General features: G+C 39.8%; 1 protein-coding gene across 7 annotated transcripts in view; it reads left to right on the top strand.

Moving 5' to 3' along the window:
* The window catches only part of dlg1a (discs large MAGUK scaffold protein 1a), a 136,806-nt gene that overhangs the window by 61,944 nt on the left and 50,481 nt on the right, over window positions 1-24,381 (top strand). For all 7 annotated transcript variants that reach the window (XM_051946965.1, XM_051946971.1, XM_022198857.2 and 4 more), the window contains 3 exons: window positions 17,282-17,335; window positions 22,114-22,164; window positions 23,822-23,946. In XM_051946965.1, coding sequence (XP_051802925.1) covers window positions 17,282-17,335; window positions 22,114-22,164; window positions 23,822-23,946 — 230 coding nt within the window. The remainder of the gene's footprint in view (window positions 1-17,281; window positions 17,336-22,113; window positions 22,165-23,821; window positions 23,947-24,381) is intronic.

Below are 24,381 nucleotides of genomic sequence, written 5' to 3'. Positions count from 1 at the left end.
TGGCATTACACCCTATAATAGTCCTTATAGTATCTGAAATATTGACAGATGGCAGTGCCTTGTAGTTCACAGACAATTACAGCAAACAAACGCTACTGATTATTTTTTGAAAATACATGCTTCACATCTTCATCAGCTACAGGTAAAACTACAGTGGTACATTTATCACCTTAAGTCATGCAAAGATCCACCGTCTAGGGTACAAGGTGTCTGTTGTGTGTTCTGGTACATTTAAAAAAAAAAAAGAAATTAGACCTCATGTACATTGGGAAAGAACCAAACCATAATAAATATGTTATAACTTCACTTATTATGCGGGGTTGTATATATTGGGCACATACATCTTGCAGAGCAATATTGAAAACTTGGAGCAAAAAAAATAAAGGAGTCACTTCATTTGCAACATTTTGACCGTTAAATTTTGTAAAAGTAGTTTAGTTGATGCATCAAGACGTACATAAAAAAACAAACAAACAAATGGAGCACAACTGATTGATAATGTACAGAATTTTTGGGTTTTGTCATATAACTGTTTGTGAAGCATTTTTTATGGTTCCCAAGATAGTCTGAAGGCTAGACTCCCAGAAAGAACTATCACACATAAATTAGTGCGTGTCACTGACATGCTCTATGAATTTTGGAGGAGTCTTCTGTATGTTACATATTATGGGATTTTGAATATTCACACTCACAGTAATGTGGAGCACCATTTGAAGCTGTGTTTGGAATTTGGTTTTCACAATGTTGCAGTGAAGGACACTTGAAACTGAGACCATAAACTCATTAGGAAATATTTAGTGATGTACCAAATCATGAGAGATGTAGAGTTTTCTCATGAACTTCTGCAGGATCGGACTTGTTTTTTAAACCAGAAGAGTTTCCCCCTGCTGGTTGTTAGAAAGAAGGCGCTTTTCATACACTTGTACATTGGCTTGACTTTTCAGACCAGAAGTCTCAATCCATCTTTTATGTACATTCTGAGGTTTTGAAGTCAAACCTAAATCTATTAATCTCTATTTATTTATAAAAACTTGAAAAATTAAAATATACACAGACAAGGACACAGTCACAAAAGACAGACAAAGACACACAACACAGAAACAGAGGGGGCTAGGCATTCATTGACAAAGATCAGAGAGCAAGTAAAAAATAAAATTAAATAAAGAAATACAAATCTCACATCATTTCTTTCAGAGTGTCAGCAGTGTTACGCCAAGTATTTAGGGTGTTCTCATTAGCACCATTGATCCGGGCTGTGGACAGTTCCATATAAACGACATCCAGAAAAAACGAAGTCCAGGCTTTGATCGAGAGGGAATGTGGTGACTTCCAGCGAGTAGCAATCATTTTTTGGCTGCTGTTAGTCCTGCTAAAATGACACGCTTTTTGAGCATGGAAATATTAAAAACTGACAGGTCATTCAAAACCAACACACGCATATTCGCTGGCACTGTTTCTTGTATCAGGTCAGATAATTTAGATGCAACGTTGCTCCAAAATTGAACGACAGGAGGACAGTCCCAAAACATATGGCTAAATGTACCCTGAGCTTTTAAAGAGCACAAATTGCAAAGAGAATTATTAATAAATTTCATATGGTGAAGTTTAACCGGGGTGAGGTAAGTTCTATGAAGAAAATTAAAGTGAATTTGCTGGTGGTCTGGATTACGTGATGCTTCAAGGATACTGGACCACAGTATATTCCAATCAAAGTCCTGAGGTAAATCTGGGCAGTCTCTACTCCAGACTCTCTGTATTGCAAGTGTGGGAGTGTCCGTTACCAGCAAAAAATTATATAATCTAGAAACCATACCTGAGGTTTTGACCTGTTTGGCAAACAGTTCTCGAAGTGGGTGTGTGGGTAAGGGACACTGCCAGGGTACACCATACGCCTTAAGCGCTGACCTCAACTGTAAATAGAAGAAAAAAGAGGAACCTGGCAGATCGAATGCATCCTTAATATCATAAAAAGAAAGAAGGCCAAAATTATTATAAATATCCTTTAAGTGGTGGATACCCTTCTGCTCCCAATGAGGAGCAGAGATAGGTCTGCCACCTATCAGCAGCACCTTATTATTAAATATTGGAGAGAGGGTATGCCACTTGAAAGAAATATGAGTATGAGCTTCAGCCTGTCTCCATGTTTGTATAAGATGGGAAATAATGGGGCTGAAACGCAGTTTACATTGCTTTTGAGATATATTGACAAAAAGGACATCTTGGAGCATCCATGGGTTCACTATATTATTCTCTAATGTGAGCCAGGAGACAGCAATTCGTGAGTCAAACCAGGAGAGCAGGGGTCTGAGCACAAACGACCAAGAATAGAGCTCAAAATTAGGAACAGCCAAGCCCCCGTACTCCCACCTCCTCTGTAAAGTGGACATTTTCAATCGTGGTCGTCTTCGATTCCATACAAATTTGGAAGTTGCAGACTGGAGTTTACTCCAATAACCAGATGGTGGGGGTAGGGGGACCATAGCACTAACAAAATTAATCCTGGGCAAAATAGTCATCTTAACAATGGAGACACAGGCCCGAATAGTCATAGGAAGACCAATCCACTGATCCATGTCACTTAGAACCTTGTTCAGAAAATGTGAATAATTATATTTAATTATCTGATTCAGAGAAGAGAAAATCTCAATTCCCAGATATTTAAACTGTTGCACTACAGGGATATTTAAAGGAAGAGTAGATAGTTTGGCAGAATCATTTAGGTGTAAAAGGGCAGACTTAGACCAATTAATTTTAAAACCTGATATACTTCCAAAGTCATCACAAATGGACAGAAGGTGTGACAGAGACTGAGCATGATTTCCTAAAAACGCCAATATGTCATCTGCATATAACGATAGCCTGTGATGTGTATTGTAAACAGTTATAGGTGATATTAAAACTGACTGACTAATTGATTGAGCTAGTGGCTCCATGGAAAGTACAAAAAGTGCAGGACTTAAGGGACATCCCTGACGTGATGACCTGGAGACTGGGAAGAGAGTAGAGAGAGTTTGACCAGTTAGCACCTGTGCTGAGAGATTGGAGTATAACGTTTTAATTAACCCAATAAAAGTACTACCAAAACCCATCACCTCCAAAACAGACCACAAAATACGGCCATTCTAAACGGTCGAAGGCTTTCATAGCGTCAAGTGAAAGCACAGACATAGGTAAACTATTGTCTATCGCGGCATCAATAATGTGAAGAAGCTGTCTTACATTATCTGTAGCCAACCGAGATTCAATAAAACCTGTCTGGTCTGGACTGACTAGTAATGGCATATAACGTTCAAGGCGATGAGCAAGAAGTTTTGCAAAGATCTTCAAGTCAGAGTTCAGCAGGCTGAGAGGACGATAGCTAGAGCAGTCCGTGGGATCCTTATCTTTCTTAAGCAGCAGTGAGATAAGGGCTGTATTAACATCCCTTGAGAACTTGCCTTTTTCAATGGAGGAAGTGATCATGCTAAAAAGAAACGGACCCAGCTGTTCCCAAAAACTGATATAAAACTCAGGAGGTATACCATCGACACCAGGCGATTTACCTCTTTGCATAGCCCTTGCCGCATCTCTTACTTCCTCGAGCGTGATTGGTTTATCCAAGTCAGCTGAGTCTGTTCTTGACAATAGAGGTAAATGTAATTGGTTCAAAAAACTGTTACACCAGTTCCTATCTGAAGGCACCTCTGACTTGTATAAATCACAATAATATGTGCGAAATAATACATTTATCTGTTTAGGGTCAGTAGTGATGCTACTATCTACGGATTTAATGGCTGGGATATCCGAGAAATGTTCACTGTTCCTAATCCTCATAGCCAAGAGATGACTTGGTCTAGCACTGTGAAAATAGAAATGTTGTCAAGTCCTATGGATTTGAAATTCCGACTGCTGCTTCAGAATATTGTAGGGTCAACATTATTTTCAGTTATTTTTGCCAATAAAAATTTGGCTTTGCTTGATTTTGTGTCTGATGGAGATGCCTTTCAAACCGGATCATAACCTTCAACCCCCACCCCAGAAAAGTCCCTGCTCTAATCATAACACGCTGTTAATTAATACAGATTTATTCTGCCATGTTGTGTGTGGCTGCTGGTGTGATATATGATAATGAAGATCTCAGGCTGTAACCTCACATCTTAGATCAGCCACTAAATCCATGGAGGCCCAGAGCTCTGACTGTGCTGAGATGGAGTCTATTCATGAGCTCCACATTTAGAGGATGTCAGAGTATCTGCAGCCATAATGGTGCTTGTAAATTTAGTTTCTGTCTTAGAAGGAATTTGGTTTAATTCAGCCAGTAGCATGCTGTTTGGAATGATCGAAACAGTTGTTAAGTAGGGGTGGGAAGTACAAAGGAACTCATGACACTGTATTATCATGGTGCACTGTCTCTGTTGTTTGATGTCCACACTGTCGGCCAATTTTCTCCTTTGACTTTCTTCTTTCTCCACAAGTAAGTTAACTTCCCTTCACTTTACTCTCATATAATTTCAAAGCAGCATCAGGAGAAGTCATGGAGTTGTAACAGAAGAATGCACTTAGTGCCTCCATCAAACCATGTAGTCAGGAATCCAACCAACTAGCACATCAGCAGCTTCAAGGTGGTGTGAAGTCTGTTAGATATTGATTTGAGATGCAGTGCTGCAGTGTCTTTCTATGATAGCATGCAGACTGTCAACCAGTACTGATAATGTCAGACTACTTTAACAAATGTATCTTGAATAATGAAAGAACAGTCCTATTGAACACCATCATTCCATTTGTGTGTATGCATTCCAGCCTCCCCTCAGTGCTCTATACATCTGTGGAGTCTGAGGCCCCCTGCTGGTGACATCCAGTATCAGTATCAATCTGGTCTCCCAGTGGAGTTGGATAAAAATGCTAATTGATTTCTCTTGAATGGGTGGCGGAAGTCTGTCTAGCAAGTCACCTAATCCCCTGGCCAGGATGCTGTTTCCTGTTGCGTGTCTGCATTCCCTGGTGAACACTTGATCCTAATTGATTCTCCTTAGAATTGTCAATTTTTGCGTGAAACACTGTGGTATTTAGAGATAAGAAGCAATTTCATTGAAGGAAAGCATGGAAGAAACAAAAGTGAGATAGAACATTCCTTCCCTTTGCACCAGCAAAGGGTTGTCTGAATTTCATATTTTCAGCTTCCACTCTGAATCCAGCTGACCTGTAAAAACTAATTTGTGTGCATGTACAAAGGAGTATTTAATATCTATTATGCTAATTAAGTGAAGGTTTTACACTCAACAAATGAGGATGTATTTCCTGGATAGTCAGGTCAGTCTAACCCAGAACCTAAAATGAGGACTCAATTAGGCAAACCATTTTACAGAATTAATGTCACACTCGATGCACTAATTTGATGTTTCTTAATGTGTTTCTTTCATAAATGTGTCAAAAGGGAGTGGGGGTAGAAAACTAAGTAGAGCTTGACATGGTGTGGGCACGCTGACTCAGATGTTTTATAATGAAAATAAGGGAGGGTAATGTTTCGAATTTGTCACACATTTGGTTCTAATACAGTAATCATGCTGGGCACTAGAAAGTGGTTGACAGATCACTGTGGTGATTTTCTCAGGTAAGATTGGGGAATTTTAAATGAAAACTCCTCTAAAACTCTGATCCTAACCCTTCACTGCAGCTTTGTGCAATTCAGATAAAAATCTATCTCACATCCTTGTTTTTGTCTTTCTCTTGTCTTCAGCCTCCACCTCATTCCTGCTTTTCATTTTTAGCAGCCTCCGCCCCTTCCTTCCCCACCCTCCAGCACTATATTAGCGCTGGCTTCATTTAGCGCTGTGATGCTAACAGCCTATTCTCCTTGCTCATCCTCTCCTGACTGAGCGGCTAGCCTGCAGCTCTAGCAGTACTTTACACAGGGACAACACATACACACTGAGCCGCTATAACAGGCTTTCTCTCAGCCACCCTCTCCTCATCTCTTTGTGCTCTCCACATGGGTGCTGCTTTTTAATGTGCCTCGTCTGCCTATCTGTCTCTCTTTCTCTTATCAGCTTGGTTTGGGGCAAGTTGTGGCATATATTAGTTGACATTTTTAAGAGATGGACCTCATAGCTATTACCGAATGAATGTGTGTGTGAATGTGCGCATCTCTCCAGCTCTGTGTACAAACCTGTGGCAGATCCTGTTCTTTCTTAAATATCAGCTGTAGGCAGCCAGAAGCTATTTAAACTGATGTGAAACATATTCGCCATTCCCTTTTGACTGTGTGCATGTAAAACTGATATCAGCAGTTTTGGTCGTATTTCTATTTAAATGTAAATGAAGACTGATTTACTGATGAACAATTGATTGATGTTTTGAGACTTTTACCATATATTCCAAACACATTTATTTATGAATTTATTTGCATTTAATGAAATTAGCAAATACTTTAATGCTTAGTGATCTGTTGAAAGCCACACTGGTGTTTTCTGAGATTTACACACGTGGACAAAATTGTTGGTACCCCTCAGTTAAAGAAGGAAAAACCCACAATTCTCACTGAAATCACTTGAAACTCACAAAAGTAACAATAAATAAAAATTTATTGAAAATTAAATAATCAAAAACAGCCATTACTTTTGAATTGTTGATTAACATAATTATTTAAAAAAACAAACTAATGAAACAGGCCTGGACAAAAATGATGGTACCTCTATAAAGATTGAAAACTATTTGACCAGAGTGACATGATTAACTCAGGTGTGTCATTTAATTGACATCACAGGTGTTTCCAAACTCATAATCAGTCAGTCTGCCCATTTAAAGGGAGACAAGTAGTCACCCTGCTGTTTGGTGAAAAGGTGTGTACCACACTGAACATGGACAACAGAAAGCGAAGGAGAGAATTGTCCCAGGACATCCAAAAAAAAATGATAGACAAACATCTTAAAGGTAAAGGCTATAAGACCATCTCTAAACAGCTTGAAGTTCCTGTGACAACAGTGGCTCATATTATTCAGAAGTTCAAGACCCACGGGACAGTAGCCAACCTCCCTGGACGTGGCCGCAAGAGGAAAATTGATGACAAATTGAAGAGACGGATCGTTGGAATTGTATCCAAAGAGCCCAGAGCAACCGCCAAAGAAATTAAAGGTGAACTCCAAGGCCAAGGTACATCAGTGTCAGATTGCACCGTTCGTCATTGTTTGAGCCAAAGTGGACTTCATGGGAGACGACCAAGGAGGACACCACTGCTGAAAAAAACTCATAAAAAAGCCAGACTGGAATTTGCAAAAATGCATGTTGACAAGCCACAAAGCTTCTGGGAGAATGTCCTTTGGACAGATGAGACCAAACTGGAGCTTTTTGGTAAGGCACATCAACTCTATGTTCATAGACTCAAAAACCAAGCATACGAAGAAAAGAACACTGTACCTACGGTGAAACATGGAGGAGGCTCAGTAATGTTTTGGGGCTGCTTTGCTGCATCTGGCACAGGGTGTCTTGAAAGTGTGCAAGGTACGATGAAATCTGAAGACTATCAAGGCATTCTGGAGAGAAATGTGCTGCCTAGTGTCAGAAAGCTTGGTCTCAGTCACAGGTCATGGGTCTTCCAACAGGACAACGATCCGAAACACACAGCCAAAAACACCCAAGAATGGCTGAGAGAAAAGCGTTGGACTATTCTAAAGTGGCCTTCTATGAGCCCAGATCTGAATCCCATTGAACATATGTGGAAAGAGCTGAAACATGCCATTTGGAGAAGACACCCATCAAACCTGAGACAACTGGAGCTGTTTGCTCATGAGGAGTGGGCCAAAATACCTGTTGACAGCTGCAGAACGCTCATTGACAAATACAGAAATCGTTTAATTGCAGTGATTGCCTCAAAAGGTTGTGCAACAAAATATTAAGTTATGGGTACCATCATTTTGTCCAGCCCTATTTCATTAGTTTGTTTTTTTAAATAATTATGTTAATCAACAATTCAAAAGTGATGGCTGATTTTGATTATTTAATTTTCAATAAATTTTTATTTATTGTTACTTTTGTGAGTTTCAAGTGATTTCAGTGAGAATTGTGGGTTTTTCCTTCTTTAACTGAGGGGTACCAACAATTTTGTCCACGTGTGTATGTGAGGTGACACGACTGATGAAGGTGTAAACAGCTGCAACAGAGCTAACAAAAAAATCAGGGAAACGTCAAGTCAGTATACAGTCTTTACATGCCCACACACTGCTGAGAATGTGTCTAATCAGGCTAAACATTTAAAATCTCTTGTGTGGGTTTATGTGTAGATAGGGTCTCAAACAAAAAAAAAACATGTACAGGAAATTTATATGACTATAGAAATTATTCAAATGAAAGTTTAAACTTTACATTTAAATTGTCACGTATCGTCATAGATTTAGTTTGTAAATTCTTATTTATACCCAACCACTACATCTTAGTTTAAAAGATTAAAGACAGTAGAGCTTTTCTCATAGTACTCACATTACAATGGCCAAATACTTTGTGACAAACTGTTAAAAAATATATACAGGATAATAAGTTCACTTTGTGTCAGATAAGGGCATGTGTTCATTATGTGTTTTCTCTGGCACAAAAGCTCTAGTAAGGTGCTAGAGAGTGCTTCATCAAAAAAAATGATCCCACATAGTGCATGGGTTTTGTTTGTATGACAGGAATTATCTTATCAAGAGCATGCATCTAATGTATTTAAGTGAATCTATTTAGTATTCTATCGAGTAGTTTTCCTATTACTGCTTATGTGTTGATGAAATGTCTAGCACCAATAGATATTGGAATATTTTATCTTCCAGGCATGATCTTGACAACACAACATCTCTAATCTCCATTTTATTATAGATTAGAGTCATATGATAGACGAACATGTTCAAAAATGAGCTTCTCCGTCATATTCTTGGTTACCAGAGTGACGAGTCCTGACCATGTGATTGGTTGCCTGACAAGGAGACGTTGACAACATTGATAATTTTTTAAAAAGTTAAGAGATTTGCAACTATCAGTGCTTGAAGTGGGTGCAAACAAAAGGCAGAGAACAAGTGCAAACAAATGAATAGAGACACTGTCGCTCTGGAAATTACTCCATATGGACACTCAGCCTGACTGAGTTTCCTCAACATGAGGCCCTTTTGAGTCTTATACATATTTCACATTAGCATTAGCCATCGATATAGTCTTGCATGCTTGCTAATAATTTATTTGAAGTTTTGGTCTCCAAGACTGACAACTTGAATGCATCAGTTTTGGACAAACTTGTGCAGATATGTCCATGATACAAACCATTCATGAACACAATTGATTCAGAGTGTGCATGGACAGGAGGGGCTATTCACAGTCGGGTCTGTTAACACAGTGTTTGTGATAGAGCGAGAGCGAGAGCTGGGCAAGGAGAGGCTGAGCGAATCAATGTGCAGCATGCAGCTCTACTAAGAGTGAAGATTTTACACATTTTAAATAGCAAAAAAGAAGAAAATCAATATCTGGCAGTCAATGTTGATATTACAGTGGCCCACCACAAATACATCAATGCATGAGAAGCATTGGTGCATGTGCATGATAGAGACTGGAAACGCATACGGTAATATGTAAGTGCATGAAGATGCACACTGACACACATTGAGACACGTTGTCATAGGGAAGTAGGCCAACGCATAGAGAAACGCACTCACAAACACTGTGTTGCAGCTGACCTGGCCTGCCTTGTAGTGCTTTAAAAGAACAAGACAAAGGTTGATGGAAGTGACTGCTCTCTACCAATGACAGCTCTCTCTTCACTGTACACACACACATATACACTGTGACTGAGCTCTGAGCGCTGTATCACTGTCCCTGGTCGCCTATCGATTAGTCATGCCTGGCTGCTGTCATGTGCAGGAGGCCAGGGAAGCCCCTAATTGGCTAGTCCGGGAAAGAGAGACACAGAGAGAGGGGGAGTTAAAGAGAGAGAGAGGGAGAGAGAGGCAGACGCTGAGAGAGGGAGGCAGCATAGAAAGATGAGAGAGGCAGAGAAAAAGATTTGTGCATAGAGATATGGCCTCATATTAATTTATTATGACAGAAAGACAAAGCAAGACAAGACGAAAGAAGGAAAACTAAGATATTTGAACACTTTCTGTCCTTTATTCCTTCTGGATGGAAAGAATAAAAACAAATCTTGACAAGAAATCAAACACTAGAGTCCTATCTAGGTTCAGTTTCAGTTTACAGTCTCTGCTTTTTGGAATATGTACATAGAATCGTAGCATCTACGAAGTAACCAACACTTCTGATACAATCCTGGAGTGCGCACTGACATTGGTGGATAATACGAGATAATCTGAGTGACTGACCACTGGAGTGGAGCATAACCGCGGAGTGAGAAGCAGAAATCTTCTATTGGAGAGCATGAATTGACTCCCATCCTCTACAGGAACGAATAGCAAGCAGGACCGAAAGGAGATTCAACTTCTTCAAGCGGTTTTGCTGCTTCTTTTTGGGACCAACTTTTTATCTTTCGGTTGACTCCATAACACTAAGAAATGGTGAAAGGGTCACTGTGCTCCTAAGGGGAGAAAGTCGAGAACAGGAGTATTCCACTAAAGGCGGATGCTTTTCTTTTCGGGACAAGTGGATTTTCTCATCTACAAGCGAGATGAAACAAAAGAATCAGTGCCTGCATGTGAGGGATTGTTTTGTAATTTCCTGATATTATAACGATCTTTACGCATAGAGAGACTGTGATATACAAGAGAAGCTGCTGAAATTCCAACTTTGCACTGGACACAGAGGAGGATTGGCTGTTCATGAGAGGCATGACCTACATTATTCGGACACAAGTGATTCTGAGGAGCTTATATCTTTATCATCTGTGTAAAGGAGAGAATGTGGTAAGAGAAAGATATAAAAACAAAAAAAAAGACTGGACGATTTCTTTTGGACTTTGTATAAATTTTTGTCGATATGACCACTTATTTTCACAGCCATGAGTTTTGTTGTAGCCCCAAAAAGCCTAGCAGTGGCTCCAATAAGGGCAAATCTGGCAAAGGAAAGGCCAAGTCAGGGAAAAGCCACTCTCATTCGAAGCATAACCAGAATTTATTGCAAGTGCAGACGCCAAACCACCAATTGCAAGCGTCACCGTTACATTCACCAAAACACCATCCACATTCATCAAAGCATAGCTGCCATTCACCAAAGCGTCTCCTCCCTTCTCCCTCTCCTAGTTACTATCACATAGCACCACAGGCTCAAAGTCATCAGCTCGCTCCACCATCACCAACTTACCCGCTGACTCCACAGTCACCAAACAACCTACTGCACTCGCCAAGCCAACATCAACTTCACCTATCGCCAAGCCACTACCAGCTTCACCTGTCGCCGAGCCACCAACAGCTTCACCTGTCACCAAGCCACCATCAGCTTCACCTATCGGCAAGTCATCATCAGCTGCAGCATCATTCCCACAACCAGCAACACCAACCAGCTTCGCCCTGCCACCTACTTTCTTCGCCCTCAACTCACCAAATCTGCCACCAACAGCAACTCCATTCCCCCAGTCACCACTCATTGTTCCAGCAGTACCAGCACCACCACCACTGCCCTCCTGCTCTTCCTCATGCCTCCCAGTCGTTGTCTATCCATCCTTTTCATTCACCACAGCTCCCCTTGTGCTCAGCGTTGGGGGGTTATGGGTGGAGCACACTGCCTACCAACCTGGCCACCAGAAGCTCAAGAGGGAAGTTTCCCAACCTGAAGGACAGTGTAAGAAAGAGTCCCACAAAGAGCAAAGGCAAAGCTGGGACCAGGCCGTGGCCCAATGATACGTATATCTGGGCCGCACACTCAATGGAAGTGCCCCCACATGTGCCGCTCATACACCACTTTCCACAAATACAAGCCCACGTGCAGGTAGGTTGTGAATGGATCTATACCAACAGTGGGCAGGTTTAGGGCACTGATCCCTGGAGGGGAAAGCGTGTATATAATTATTACCAGCTGCAATAGCTGATCTTATTCTCACCTTGTAAGACTGTGGGTGTGTCATGATGACTAAATGTGGGACTGGAAACCCCTACTCTAGCCACAAAGGAACATTTGAGTATTTCAGCAGGTGTTTGTACCATCTGTTTATGGTCAGATTTAACATGGAAAATGCAGTCATAAAACATAACCTATATGTGGTTCACACTTGAATAAAAAGATGGGTGTAGCCCAACCCTTTTAGCTTGAGGGTAGCAAATGTATTGCACACACACTGCCTCAAATGTATTTTTCTTTAACGTGGTTGAAATTTTAGCTCACAAGATTAACAATCATCAGTCGACATTCTGACCCTTCTAGCCACCATATCTTACATTGGCTTGACGAGACCCCATTTAGAGGGTTTTGAAGCAGTGGCAGTACTCTATATCTGCTCATTGAATCTGTCACCACACATGGCATAATAGCCATTTCTGGGTCAGATCGCAAAAGATGAGAGCCTCAACCAAGTAGACTCTGAGTCAGGGCTTAGAGTCAGAAACAGTATTATTGGAAAGTTTATACGCCACTGTATATTAAAGATGACAGAAGCCACTGTGATGTCACCCGTGGATTTATGCTACACTGTTATAAAGCCTTGAGTTGGGCATTTGACCATGGAGCAGTACTACGACTCCATGGTCAAATGCTCTTTTGAAACCAGACTTAACAAATGAGACTGAGAACTCTAGGAGCGATAATTTGCAATACAAACAGCCTACAATATTAGAAAAGTCTTGAATCTAACTGTTGAGACCATAATTTGAAAGGTAACAGATCACGGAGGAAATAGGATTTTTTTTTATACACTTATATGCATTCTGAGTTTTTTTTTTTCCTATCAGGAGTCGTGCCGTACTGACTGTTTTGTAGTGAAATTGCATTTTCTGTTGTCTTTGTTCAAACTACTACTGGAGTCAATACACGGACAAGTACATTAGAACTAAGGGAATTAAAAAATCCGTCTCCATCGAACCTATAATATGACCATGTGATGTAAAGTCTTTATAATCCACTGGCTGCTATTCAGAAATCCTAACTCTTCCGACAGTGGAGAGGGCATTGTAGTAGTATATATCCCAACATTAGTGTTTCCAGTATTTTTGTCAAATTGCCCTTTTAAGTGCAGCATTGACAGCCTGAAGTGTTTCAGTGTTTTCCATACAAAGCTACACTCTGCTCTGTCATTGCAGTGTTCGTATCATGAACAGGATGTGGTTCTCGCTTTTTCTCTGAGGGACGCAGAAAGTAATTCAGATGTAGAGATGAAACACATTATGTGTAAATGAGAGTTTTTGTGTGATAACGCATCACAAAATAAAAGCCTGCAGTCGATGGAGTATCACAGAATGATGATCATAGCTCTGTAAGAGTGGTGATGGTCAATTCTAACCTTTCAGTGGCTCAATCAAATGAGCAGAACCATCCACGGGTGAAAAGTTTTGTGTAAACTGTACAATAGGGAACCTAAGAGAAGAATACAAGCACAGCAACTGCTTGTTATTTACTGTTGGTTGGGTCATTTCATTGCTGTACATCTGCTCTGGGCACTGTGACCGGAGGTAGCAGGTAGTGATAGTGTGATTAGCGTGATTAGCATGGAAGCTCTGATTTGATTAGAGTCACGCTCCATCTGATTAACTCATTAGTCAAATGGAGTTTCACTGCATATTAGGAAGACAGAGCAGATAGTATTAAGAGTTGAGTATTGCAAACAGATGAATGTGTGCATCAGTTCTTAGCTCTCAATACTGTCTCCTCAGTACTGTAAATACAATCACAAATACATCAAGAGAGAGAAAGCTCTGAGATAAGCCTTTAACATTACAGCTCGTACTGCTCAACATTCTGTTCCATTTGACTTTTCCTCTTTGCATTTTAGACTTTGTGTTTGTAAGTTCTTGCACGATTGACTGTTTACGCTGCACTGATTGATTATTTAACTAACTGCTGCTGTGTGTCATTAGACGTTATGGGATTCCTGATTTCTGCTTATCTAATCACAAATCAACTGCTAATTGATAATTGAATTTCATGTTGATGGCGTAGCGGCTGAACAAAGCTCCCCACACTAATGGAAAATCAAAACCACTTCAACAAAGAAAGGCCCAAATCACTTTTTTGTCTCTTTCTCTGATGTGGATCTCTTTCTAAGCTGTGCTGTGCTGGACTGAACCAGGCCATAATGCCACGGTAACAAAGCTGCTATAACAGCAATTATATAACAACGAACAATCACTTGCACAGAGCCACAAAATGCTGTCTGGATATGGATGTTGTGTGCGTTTGTGTATTTGTGCATGAGTGCTTGTTTGTTTATAGTTGTACGTTTGGCGTTTTCATGTAACACAGCCCCATCCACACACATATTGATGTTACATAAGCGTGCAGTCTGACATGGCGTGTCAATGGAATCACCAGATGACTGACCGACAGGATTTGTCGCTTTGTGAATGACACACACACACACACACACACACACACACACACACACACACGTGTGTGTCTTGCTATCATTGTGGGGACATACCATTGACTCCCATTCATATCTAACCCCTAACCCTTACCCTAACCCTAACCTTAACCAAACCCAAACCCTAACCAAAACAATGGCTAACCCTAAAGAAATGTTTTTGCACTTTTACTTTTTTCAGTAACAACAACATGGCCAAGAAAACACTGTTTAAACTTGTGGGGACCAAAATGAGGTCCCCATAAGTGACATAGTTTTCGGTTTTCCTACAGTTATGGGGACATTTGGTTACCACAATATAGCAAAAACATGGGCACACACACACACACACACACACACACACACACACACACACAGAGAGAGAGAACGTGTGTGCTTTACACAATGCTGTTACAGTGGTGAGGGAGTCAGATAAGGTTTAGGCAAGGCAATGGACTGGTGAGTGTTAGATAATAACAAATTAAATTGTAGCAGGTAGTTGTCAGATGTTAATAGCTTCCATTAACATCAGCTAAAGTGACAGCCTCATTCAGAAGAAGAATTAGGAAAACACAAGTTGTTATTTTTTTAAATGAGAAAAGAACTTCAGAGGTTTTACAGAACCATTCAGTAAATGTGAGGTGTTTCGCAGTCATTGCACCTAATGCTGTTTACCTTCCAAGTAAGATTATTTTATGCTTAAATTAAATTGACGAAGCTCAGAAATACTTAGAGACAAGCAAGTTTAGATCAGTGTTTTCCAACTTTTTTGGTTGGTGACATTGTGACAGTAGCATCAGCATGTGGCTCCACATTTAGGCTTATGGTGTAAATGAGCTATGAGTCCTGAATGGATAATATTGTACACTGTTTTATTGAAAAACAAGTCAGAAAATGAGTCTAAGTTATGTTGCAAAGTGCTTGCTCATAGGGAATCTTTGGAATTGTTGGATTTTCCATGTACAGTATAATATTGCAGAGTCTAAACCTTATTGTTTAAACTTGCTAGCTAAATTTACATCATTAATCGTATTCCTTTACTTAATAGCACTTTGGCTCAATGTATTTTGTTTTCTGTGTCTTACATAAATACGTCTCATTTTGAGAAGAAGCAACAGATTTTTTGTCTTTCTTGATTTTTTTCTAACCACGGTGTATTGTGATGGTTTCTCAATGCACTAAGAGCAGCAAAGTTAGGCATTCCATTCTTGCATATGCTGACCCTACTTAAAGTATGCAGCATGAACATTTAGTATAGTATTGTCTCTTTAAGTAAAGCAGCAAAAACCTCATTTCCACTCCAATATATCTTTCCCTTCCTCTTCATTTACATGAACAGACACAGATGGTAACAGCTGCATCTGTCAGAATATCCTGTCTGAGCATCCATGACCTGTGTTGTTTCCTCTAAGCCATCCCTGTTTCTCTCTGAACTTGCCTCCACTTCTGTACTCACACTGCTGATTTTCATTCTTTTTTTAAACTCTTTTCAGTGCTTTTGGTTCGTGTGTGCGTCTGTGTGCACCCACTGCTCCTCGTTGTTGTTGAGCAGGCAGATTTCACTCCTCCCATCGTATTCATAATCCCTCTGAACCCCCCCCCCCTCCGCCACCCCCATTCTGTTCCCATGTGGGATCAAGCATTCAGTCAGCTTGACTGACAGACAGTTGCACATGTGGCCGAGAGAGAGAGAGAGAGAGAGAGAGAGAGAGAGAGAGAGAGAGAGACGTGGAGTGAGATAATGTGTGTGTGTGTGTGTGTGTGTGTGTGTGTGAGGTAGAGAAAGAGAGAGAGAGGAGATAAAGGAGTGGAACAGGGTGGATGAGAGGTTGAGATTAGTGCAGAGGGATAGATGCTGTTGCCGCTCTGTTGCACATTCATGTTCTGAAGTCGTGGTGGGCTGTCCGTTTGGTTTTCTTGCTTGTTTGATGCTTGTTTAGCTGGTTGGATGCTGAACTTTTTTTTTTTGGGCTACAGAGCGAGGTGGCGCTCTTACATGGACTTGAGCGCTCATTGCCGATGTGATGGAGAAGACTAGACCTGCAGGCAGTGGGCTTGTGAGCATTTAATACTTTGTGGAGAGAAAGTGAGAGAAGACAAGAGGAATGATGAGATGGATGTTTACTCTCCCCTCACAAGTATGAGGAGAAAAAGACACCATTTTGCTTTTAATGAGCTGGCGTGAGGTCTCTGTATTTGCTGTGCTTGCACAGGAACCAAGACATTGAAGATCATGTTAATCACGTGCAGCTGCTTTCTGCCTAGCTCCTTTTAGCGCTGATCTGTTTAGGCCTGGACTCTAGAGTAGAATCACTTGGTGGAGAAGGGGGAGGGAGAAAAAGGCAGAGGTTGCACAAGACAGCGTATGTTTAGGAAGGTTGCAAATGCTGGAAATCAGATTTGTCTAGGACGTCGACGTCATCAGTTAAATGTGATCGAAATGCAATGATAAGTGTTGTAAAACATAGCCTCATAAAAACCACACACCAGTGTACATTATCCGACACAATTTAAATTGTAAAACTACAGATAGATTGCTTTATGGTGCAGTACTTGACAATAGCACGTTATGGCACAGTAGCAGAGCTGTATCAAATTGTCAGTGTGGTTTGCGGTGTAGTACATTAGTACTGTCCACTATAAGGCCTGTGCAGTATGTCATGCGGTGTATGCAGTCGCTCCATGGTGGTAATCTGTAACAGATGTACTCAACATGCTGTACCAAAACATGAGACGAGTAAGTCACTCTCACTGCTTTCTGTTTGTTTGTTGACGTGTCACCGTGTTTTCGTTGTAATATTCTTCACTGTAAAAGTGATTAGTAGCGCTGTCATTTTTTTCACGCAGGCCAACCCCCCTCCAGTGGTCGTCAACACCGACAGCGTGGACACTCCTCCATATGTGAGTACAGCCTCAGATATGACAGTGACAGCAGATTTAAACATCTGTGTGCTTAATAGAGATCGACCAGTATTGTTTTTCAGTGCCATCAGTTGGTCTTCAAGGACAAAAAGGAGTAAAAGTTAAAGTGACAAATTCAGAATCGCACATACACCATCACAAAAGGAAATGTGTTTGCGTAGTTATGATTTATATATGTTTTATATAGAACTTTTCAGCATTTATTCTTCAGTGTTGATAGGCTGTTACTCATGACATGTAACCAATCAGGACGTGCTGTGGGCGGGACATTGCTCAAAAACACAGAGGTGGCTGCACCAGAACCAAAGTAGCACACTTTTGAATTAATTTATTTTGTCTGAAAAACTCTTTTTAGTATCTGTATCAATAATCACATAAATGCTGAATATCAAATTTGCTTATTGTTCAGGACAGTAATTGTTTGAGCCCTACCGTTTTGTACCTGAAAGATATGCAGCAAGGTGTTGAAGTAGTTTGACAGAAATATCTTGTGTGTAAGACTTTATTTGTAATTGTTGAATTTATTTTGCCTGTTGTCTAATTAGTGGTAGATGAATGTGGTGTGCATTGTTCATTCATCACGTTTGTGTTACAAGGATGTAATCCACTTTGTGACACACAGTGAAGAGAAAGTTTGTACTGTTAATGGCAATTCCAAATCCAGTACTACCATTACTAACATGGAGTCATACACACGTGGACAAAATTGTTGGTACCCCTCAGTTAAAGAAGGAAAAACCCACAATTCTCACTGAAATCACTTGAAACTCACAAAAGTAACAATAAATAAAAAATTATTGAAAATTAAATAATCAAAATCAGCCATCACTTTTGAATTGTTGATTAACATAATTATTAAAAAAACAAACTAATGAAATAGGGCTGGACAAAAATGATGGTACCCATAACTTAATATTTTGTTGCACAACCTTTTGAGGCAATCACTGCAATTAAACGATTTCTGTATTTGTCAATGAGCGTTCTGCAGCTGTCAACAGGTATTTTGGCCCACTCCTCATGAGCAAACAGCTCCAGTTGTCTCAGGTTTGATGGGTGTCTTCTCCAAATGGCATGTTTCAGCTCCTTCCACATATGTTCAATGGGATTCAGATCTGGGCTCATAGAAGACCACTTTAGAATAGTCCAACGCTTTTCTCTCAGCCATTCTTGGGTGTTTTTGGCTGTGTGTTTTGGATCGTTGTCCTGTTGGAAGACCCATGACCTGCGACTGAGACCAAGCTTTCTGACACTAGGCAGCACATTTCTCTCCAGAATGCCTTGATAGTCTTCAGATTTCATCGTACCTTGCACACTTTCAAGACACTCTGTGCCAGATGCAGCAAAGCAGCCCCAAAACATTACTGAGCCTCCTCCATGTTTCACCGTAGGGACAGTGTTCTTTTCTTCGTATGCTTGGTTTTTGAGTCTATGAACATAGAGTTGATGTGCCTTACCAAAAAGCTCCAGTTTGGTCTCATCTGTCCAAAGGACATTCTCCCAGAAGCTTTGTGGCTTGTCAACATGCATTTTTGCAAATTCCAGTCTGGCTTTTTTATGAGTTTTTTTCAGCAGTGGTGTCCTCCTTGGTCGTCTCCCATGAAGTCCACTTTGACTCAAACAACGACGAATGGTGCGATCTGACACTGATGTACCTTGGCCTTGGAGTTCACCTTTAATTTCTTTGGAGGTTGCTCTGGGCTCTTTGGATACAATTCCAACGATCCGTCTCTTCAATTTGTCATCAATTTTCCTCTTGCGGCCACGTCCAGGGAGGTTGGCTACTGTCCCGTGGGTCTTGAACTTCTGAATAATATGAGCCACTGTTGTCACAGGAACTTCAAGCTGTTTAGAGATGGTCTTATAGCCTTTACCTTTAAGATGTTTGTCTATCATTTTTTTTCGGATGTCCTGGGACAATTCTCTCCTTCGCTTTCTGTTGTCCATGTTCAGTGTGGTACACACCTTTTCACCAAACAGCAGGGTGACTACTTGTCTCCCTTTAAATAGGCAGACTGACTGATTATGAGTTTGGAAACACCTGTGATGTCAATTAAATGACACACCTGAGTTAATCATGTCACTCTGGTCAAATAGTTTTCAATCTTTTATAGAGGTACCATCATTTTTGTCCAGGCCTGTTTCATTAGTTTGTTTTTTTAAATAATTATGTTAATCAACAATTCAAAAGTGATGGCTGTTTTTGATTATTTAATTTTCAATAATTTTTTATTTATTGTTACTTTTGTGAGTTTCAAGTGATTTCAGTGAGAATTGTGGGTTTTTCCTTCTTTAACTGAGGGGTACCAACAATTTTGTCCACGTGTGTACTTGGCCTTTCTTTAATCTGCGTCATGCTGTCAAGATTATAGTATAGAATTGTATTGTATTATTGTGTAGCATATACAATGAAAACACCACAATCACTGCAATCATATTGAACTTAGTGTGTGTGAAGGGACAAAGGGAAGGATGGGACAAAAATAATCCACGTAGATGGATGTCTCTCCACAGCGTTCATGTGTGGATTCGTTGAGACTTGTGACTTATTTTTTACAGTGTAGTCAGTAGATTTATAATTTCATATTGAGCATCCAAACGCGACAATAAGTGTCATTTGTTTAAATCAAAGGCTATTTTACCGTGAAAACACTTGCATTCTTTTTAAAGCATCCACTAGAAACATGCAGTGAATTCAGTGTTTCCAAATAAATATGTTCATTGATGATAGCATCCCAGGTTTAGACAGAACACTCCGTCTAGTATTAGATGGATCCAGATGTCACTTTACTGGTAGCCAGCTGCCACAGAGAATCAGCGTGTGTTGTTAGATAAGTTTATTATGCAATTACTGTGGAATTACTCCCTGCTGAATTGAAAAGGAGATAAAACACGGACAGAGAAAGATTTTTCTCAGGCCGAATTCACTTCTTAGTTTTCTGGTGTTATTGGCGACCATTATTCTCTTCTGCAGTAATATGAATGGTTCACAAATACAGAAATTATTATGGACTCTTTTATGAGCCAAGATTATGTGGGAGCTAAAAATGAGAAAAATTATTTTTTTAAGAGGGGAAAAATGGATTTCAGCACACATTTACTGACTATTGAGGGTTAGTAGTAGATGGCATCGGCTGCATTTCTAACTGTGATAATCCTTGTAAGTGGAAACGTTAATTTGGTGACGCTCTTTTAATTATACAGGAGTGATGTTTAATTCTAAAAATTACACACTTTTTTAAAAGTAATTTTCCTCGTATTCATTCTAAATAGATTTATCTTATAATAGTGATGGTCATGGTCCAGTCTGAATAAAAACAGAGCGTTTGGTTGATAATAGTGGAAGCGCTGCACATGGTAGCTGATGGAAGATTGTGGCCTCTGTTTGAAATGACAGAAATTCAAATTCTAAACTAATCTGGCTGCACAGAGACACAGATTACAGCCAAGGGGATTACATGGGCCATTGGGATGCCACTTGACCACAGTGTGTGTGTGTGTACGTGCCTGCAGCAGCTGTATCTGGAACAAGACACTCATCTCCCAGTATAAACCGAGTGCAACACAAAATATATAATAGTCTGTTCAGATCAGATTTAATTCTGTGTGCTTTTCATTCAGGCAGAAAAAGTGGATGTTATTGTGTTTTATAGTGCGGGCCGTCTGGGCTGAGCAGTGCGATTGGCCCATGGGCTGTTCATCAGGGATGCTCTTAAATATGACATCAGAGATACATCATCATTAAGCACGCATTACGTCTTTAATCTCTGGGATTCATGCGTCATTCATAAATAATCAATTGTCTAATTTCATATTTCTCGACTTCTCATATTTGTTGCAGCTTGTTTTAGCTGATGAGAGCATTAATGATCAGATAACAAGCTCACAGGTTGGATCACCAGCAGTAACTGGCTTGACAGAACAAAACACTGTAGAAATTCTGAATCCTATAAAGCTGTACAGCAGACTCACATCTAGACTTCAGCAATATTTAGACATGTTCAGGATGACCGGGGTTCAGTATTTTTACTTTTACATTTGCACAAAGGCTGTCCTTGAGTTCAGTTTTAAGGTTTATAATTTAAAGCAATATCTGTACTTTATATGACTTCATGCTTGTCCTTTTAGTAAATGTTTTTTTCTGCACTGCATTTACTTGACAGATACAAAACTGGTGATTTTTCAAATTAGTAATTTCCATTAAAAAAACACGTCAAGCTTTAAAAATGCAAAATATTGTATTAAATAAGTAGCTTTGAGTGTTTTTGACAAATAAAAAGCAGTATCTAGTTGGGACTCTTCACCATATTTACTGTGTATCAGGTTTTAGCAGTTCCACCAATAAGATGTTTCTCTTCCCAAACTCCTCTGAAAGTTTCATAAATGTTAAATTCATTCACTATTTCAGGTCAAATAAGTATCATGATTTAGTAAGTCAGCAAAAAGATTAAAGCTCAAATTAGTTTCTCTTAGTTTTTGTTTCCTCCCTCTTTGCTTTTTCCTTCTTTCCTGCCAAAATGATGCGTAACGTGTTGATGCATCTGTATTACCAATCTGATAACATATCCATGACTGAGGCTATTTAGCTAGTACTTCTGCACCTTTGCTGTAGTTTTACTCTGAATGCAGGACTTTAGTTTGTAATGGAGTAATTTGAGTATTTTAGTAGTTCTTTAGTAGACTTCAGGGTTTTAGTACTTTTTTCCAGCACTGCGATGAATTTTCTCATTTGACTTTTCTCTTCTTCTGCTCTCTAACAGGCCAATGGAACAGAAGCAGACTATGAGTATGAGGAAATCACGCTGGAGCGGGTAAAACATGCAAAACACAATAAAACACACCACTAACACACAGTTCTATTAGACACACTGTCAGTACATCTCAATGACACTCTGAAATAAACAAACTCAAACATCTTTCGTGCTGTCAGGAGCGAACAAAAATAAAACTTGACTAAAACAAACCAGTTAAAATGTGATTTAAATCTTTTTACTTTAATCAACAGTTGCACCCAGAAGTATAGATTGAAATTCATGCACTTAGGAAGAGCTGGCAACATAAGCAACCAGCTCTTATAAGACATAAATTCAAATGCTGCTCAATCTTGATTGGTGCGCAGAAGTCCTGGCAACTTTAAGAAGTTAGAAAAAATTGAATTCATTTATTTCTTGTAAAAAATGATGTGTTCATACACAACCACATTGCTCATAGTAGAAAGCTGATTAAGGACTGCTAGTGTGTTTAAGTCACGTACTGCAATCTAGAAAAATATTGTTCCTTCTGTGAATGATTCTGTACATATTTATATAAAAATACATGAGTATTGGATAGTGACTATTTTGCCACTATCTTAGACTGACAGACATTTTGCTGATAAATTGAGTTCGCTGAAGTAAGTTACATTGTGATTATCTTTTTTTTTAATCATATGTTTTAAAAATCCAGGTGCTTTTTGCTGTTCCTTTGTTGAAATGTCTTGTTTTTTCGTAAAAATCCTTTAAAACCAAAGCATAAACCAGATAAGGTTGCAAAACACAGATAATAATGGTCATAAAACTCCCATCTGGCTTGTATTAGTCCTATTAGTCCTCATTTATCTTTATATCTCTATCTCCATCTCATCTTTCTGCTTTCCCTCTACTCAGGCAGGCCATTGGTCAGATTCTACTGACCCTCTTTCCCCGTTCTCTCTATTTCTTGTCCATCCTTCCCTGCTTTCCTTCCCCCTCTCTCATTATATTCCCCTTTCTCTCACCCCTGAGGCTGTGTCTCTCTCTCTCGCTCTATTCTCCTGTGACCTGGTTCTGTCTGCTTGACTGGATCTGCTTTAAAGATACTATGGACATACACGCAAACACGGGTGCAGACATTACACTAGTTTTAAACCCAATGACAGAGCATTAGTGAGTGAGTGGCTGTTATCAGATAATTTGAGATCTCTTATGTGCCATTTGGCAATCAGCAATGTTTGGAGACAGATGCGCTACATCTTGTTTGTTCGAATTCCAAATTAGTTTGGCAAGAAGTAAGAATTGGGGAGATCTTTTATGTAGCTTGGAAATTACTAACAGTGACAGAAGAAGTGAGATGCCTCTGACTGATAACTATGGTTTATCATATATGTGTTAGATGTAGTGTAGTCATTTATTGTGTGAGGTTTTGGCCACAATAACATTTTGATCCTATTCATCTTATATAACTGTATCCTAATGTCCTTTCTGTTATTTATTACAAAAAATCATCAGTATAGTGCACTGTCAAAAAATATCTCTAGTCTGGATGAATAATATATGATTTGGTTTGACGTGAGAGGGATACAATTGAGCAACATTTTTATAAAATCAATTTAACATTCTCATCAATCTTGGATCATACTGACTTCACACACCACAATTTAAATCCAGTGTCGCTGCTCAGATGATGTTTATTTTCACCATTAAAACACTCCACGTCTGTGTGTGTGTGTAGGGTAACTCAGGCCTGGGTTTCAGTATTGCTGGAGGGACTGATAACCCCCACATCGGAGAGGACCCCTCAATCTTCATCACCAAGATTATACCTGGAGGAGCCGCCGCCCAGAATGGACGACTCAGGTAGAAACACAGGCACAGATTTGTTTTAGGTGTTAGGATAAAGTGTTGACTAGTGGTGCTACTTGCACCAAAGCTGCTGCATGCCAAACTGTTACCTTCACAATTCTAATCTTTACCAAAGATTTACAAGCTTAAATAAAATATCCTTTAAAGTGATTGTATTTGATTGTGTGCAGAATGGATTAGTAGCCATTCAGTAATTTATAAAGCTGCGTTTCCTCGTCCATGTTCAGAGTGCAGCAAAAATGCTCCAACATGTTGCATCACACTTGTGTAAGCGGTGTCCTTTTGTTGTTACTGGTTACTCAGTGATCGACCAGGTGGCGTCATTGTAACAAAACACTGAAGTCAGACAGGAATGCTTTTGTCAACAGCAGACAAACAACGCTTTTAGAGAGTGCTGTGAGGGGTGCACCTCCTGTCACAGTGCAATGG

The sequence above is a fragment of the Acanthochromis polyacanthus genome, chromosome 4 (assembly GCF_021347895.1).
Source record: "Acanthochromis polyacanthus isolate Apoly-LR-REF ecotype Palm Island chromosome 4, KAUST_Apoly_ChrSc, whole genome shotgun sequence".
In the NCBI taxonomy this organism is placed as follows: domain Eukaryota; kingdom Metazoa; phylum Chordata; class Actinopteri; family Pomacentridae; genus Acanthochromis; species Acanthochromis polyacanthus.
Note: the sequence above shows the minus strand (reverse complement) of the source record. Positions and strands in the feature narration are given on the sequence as shown.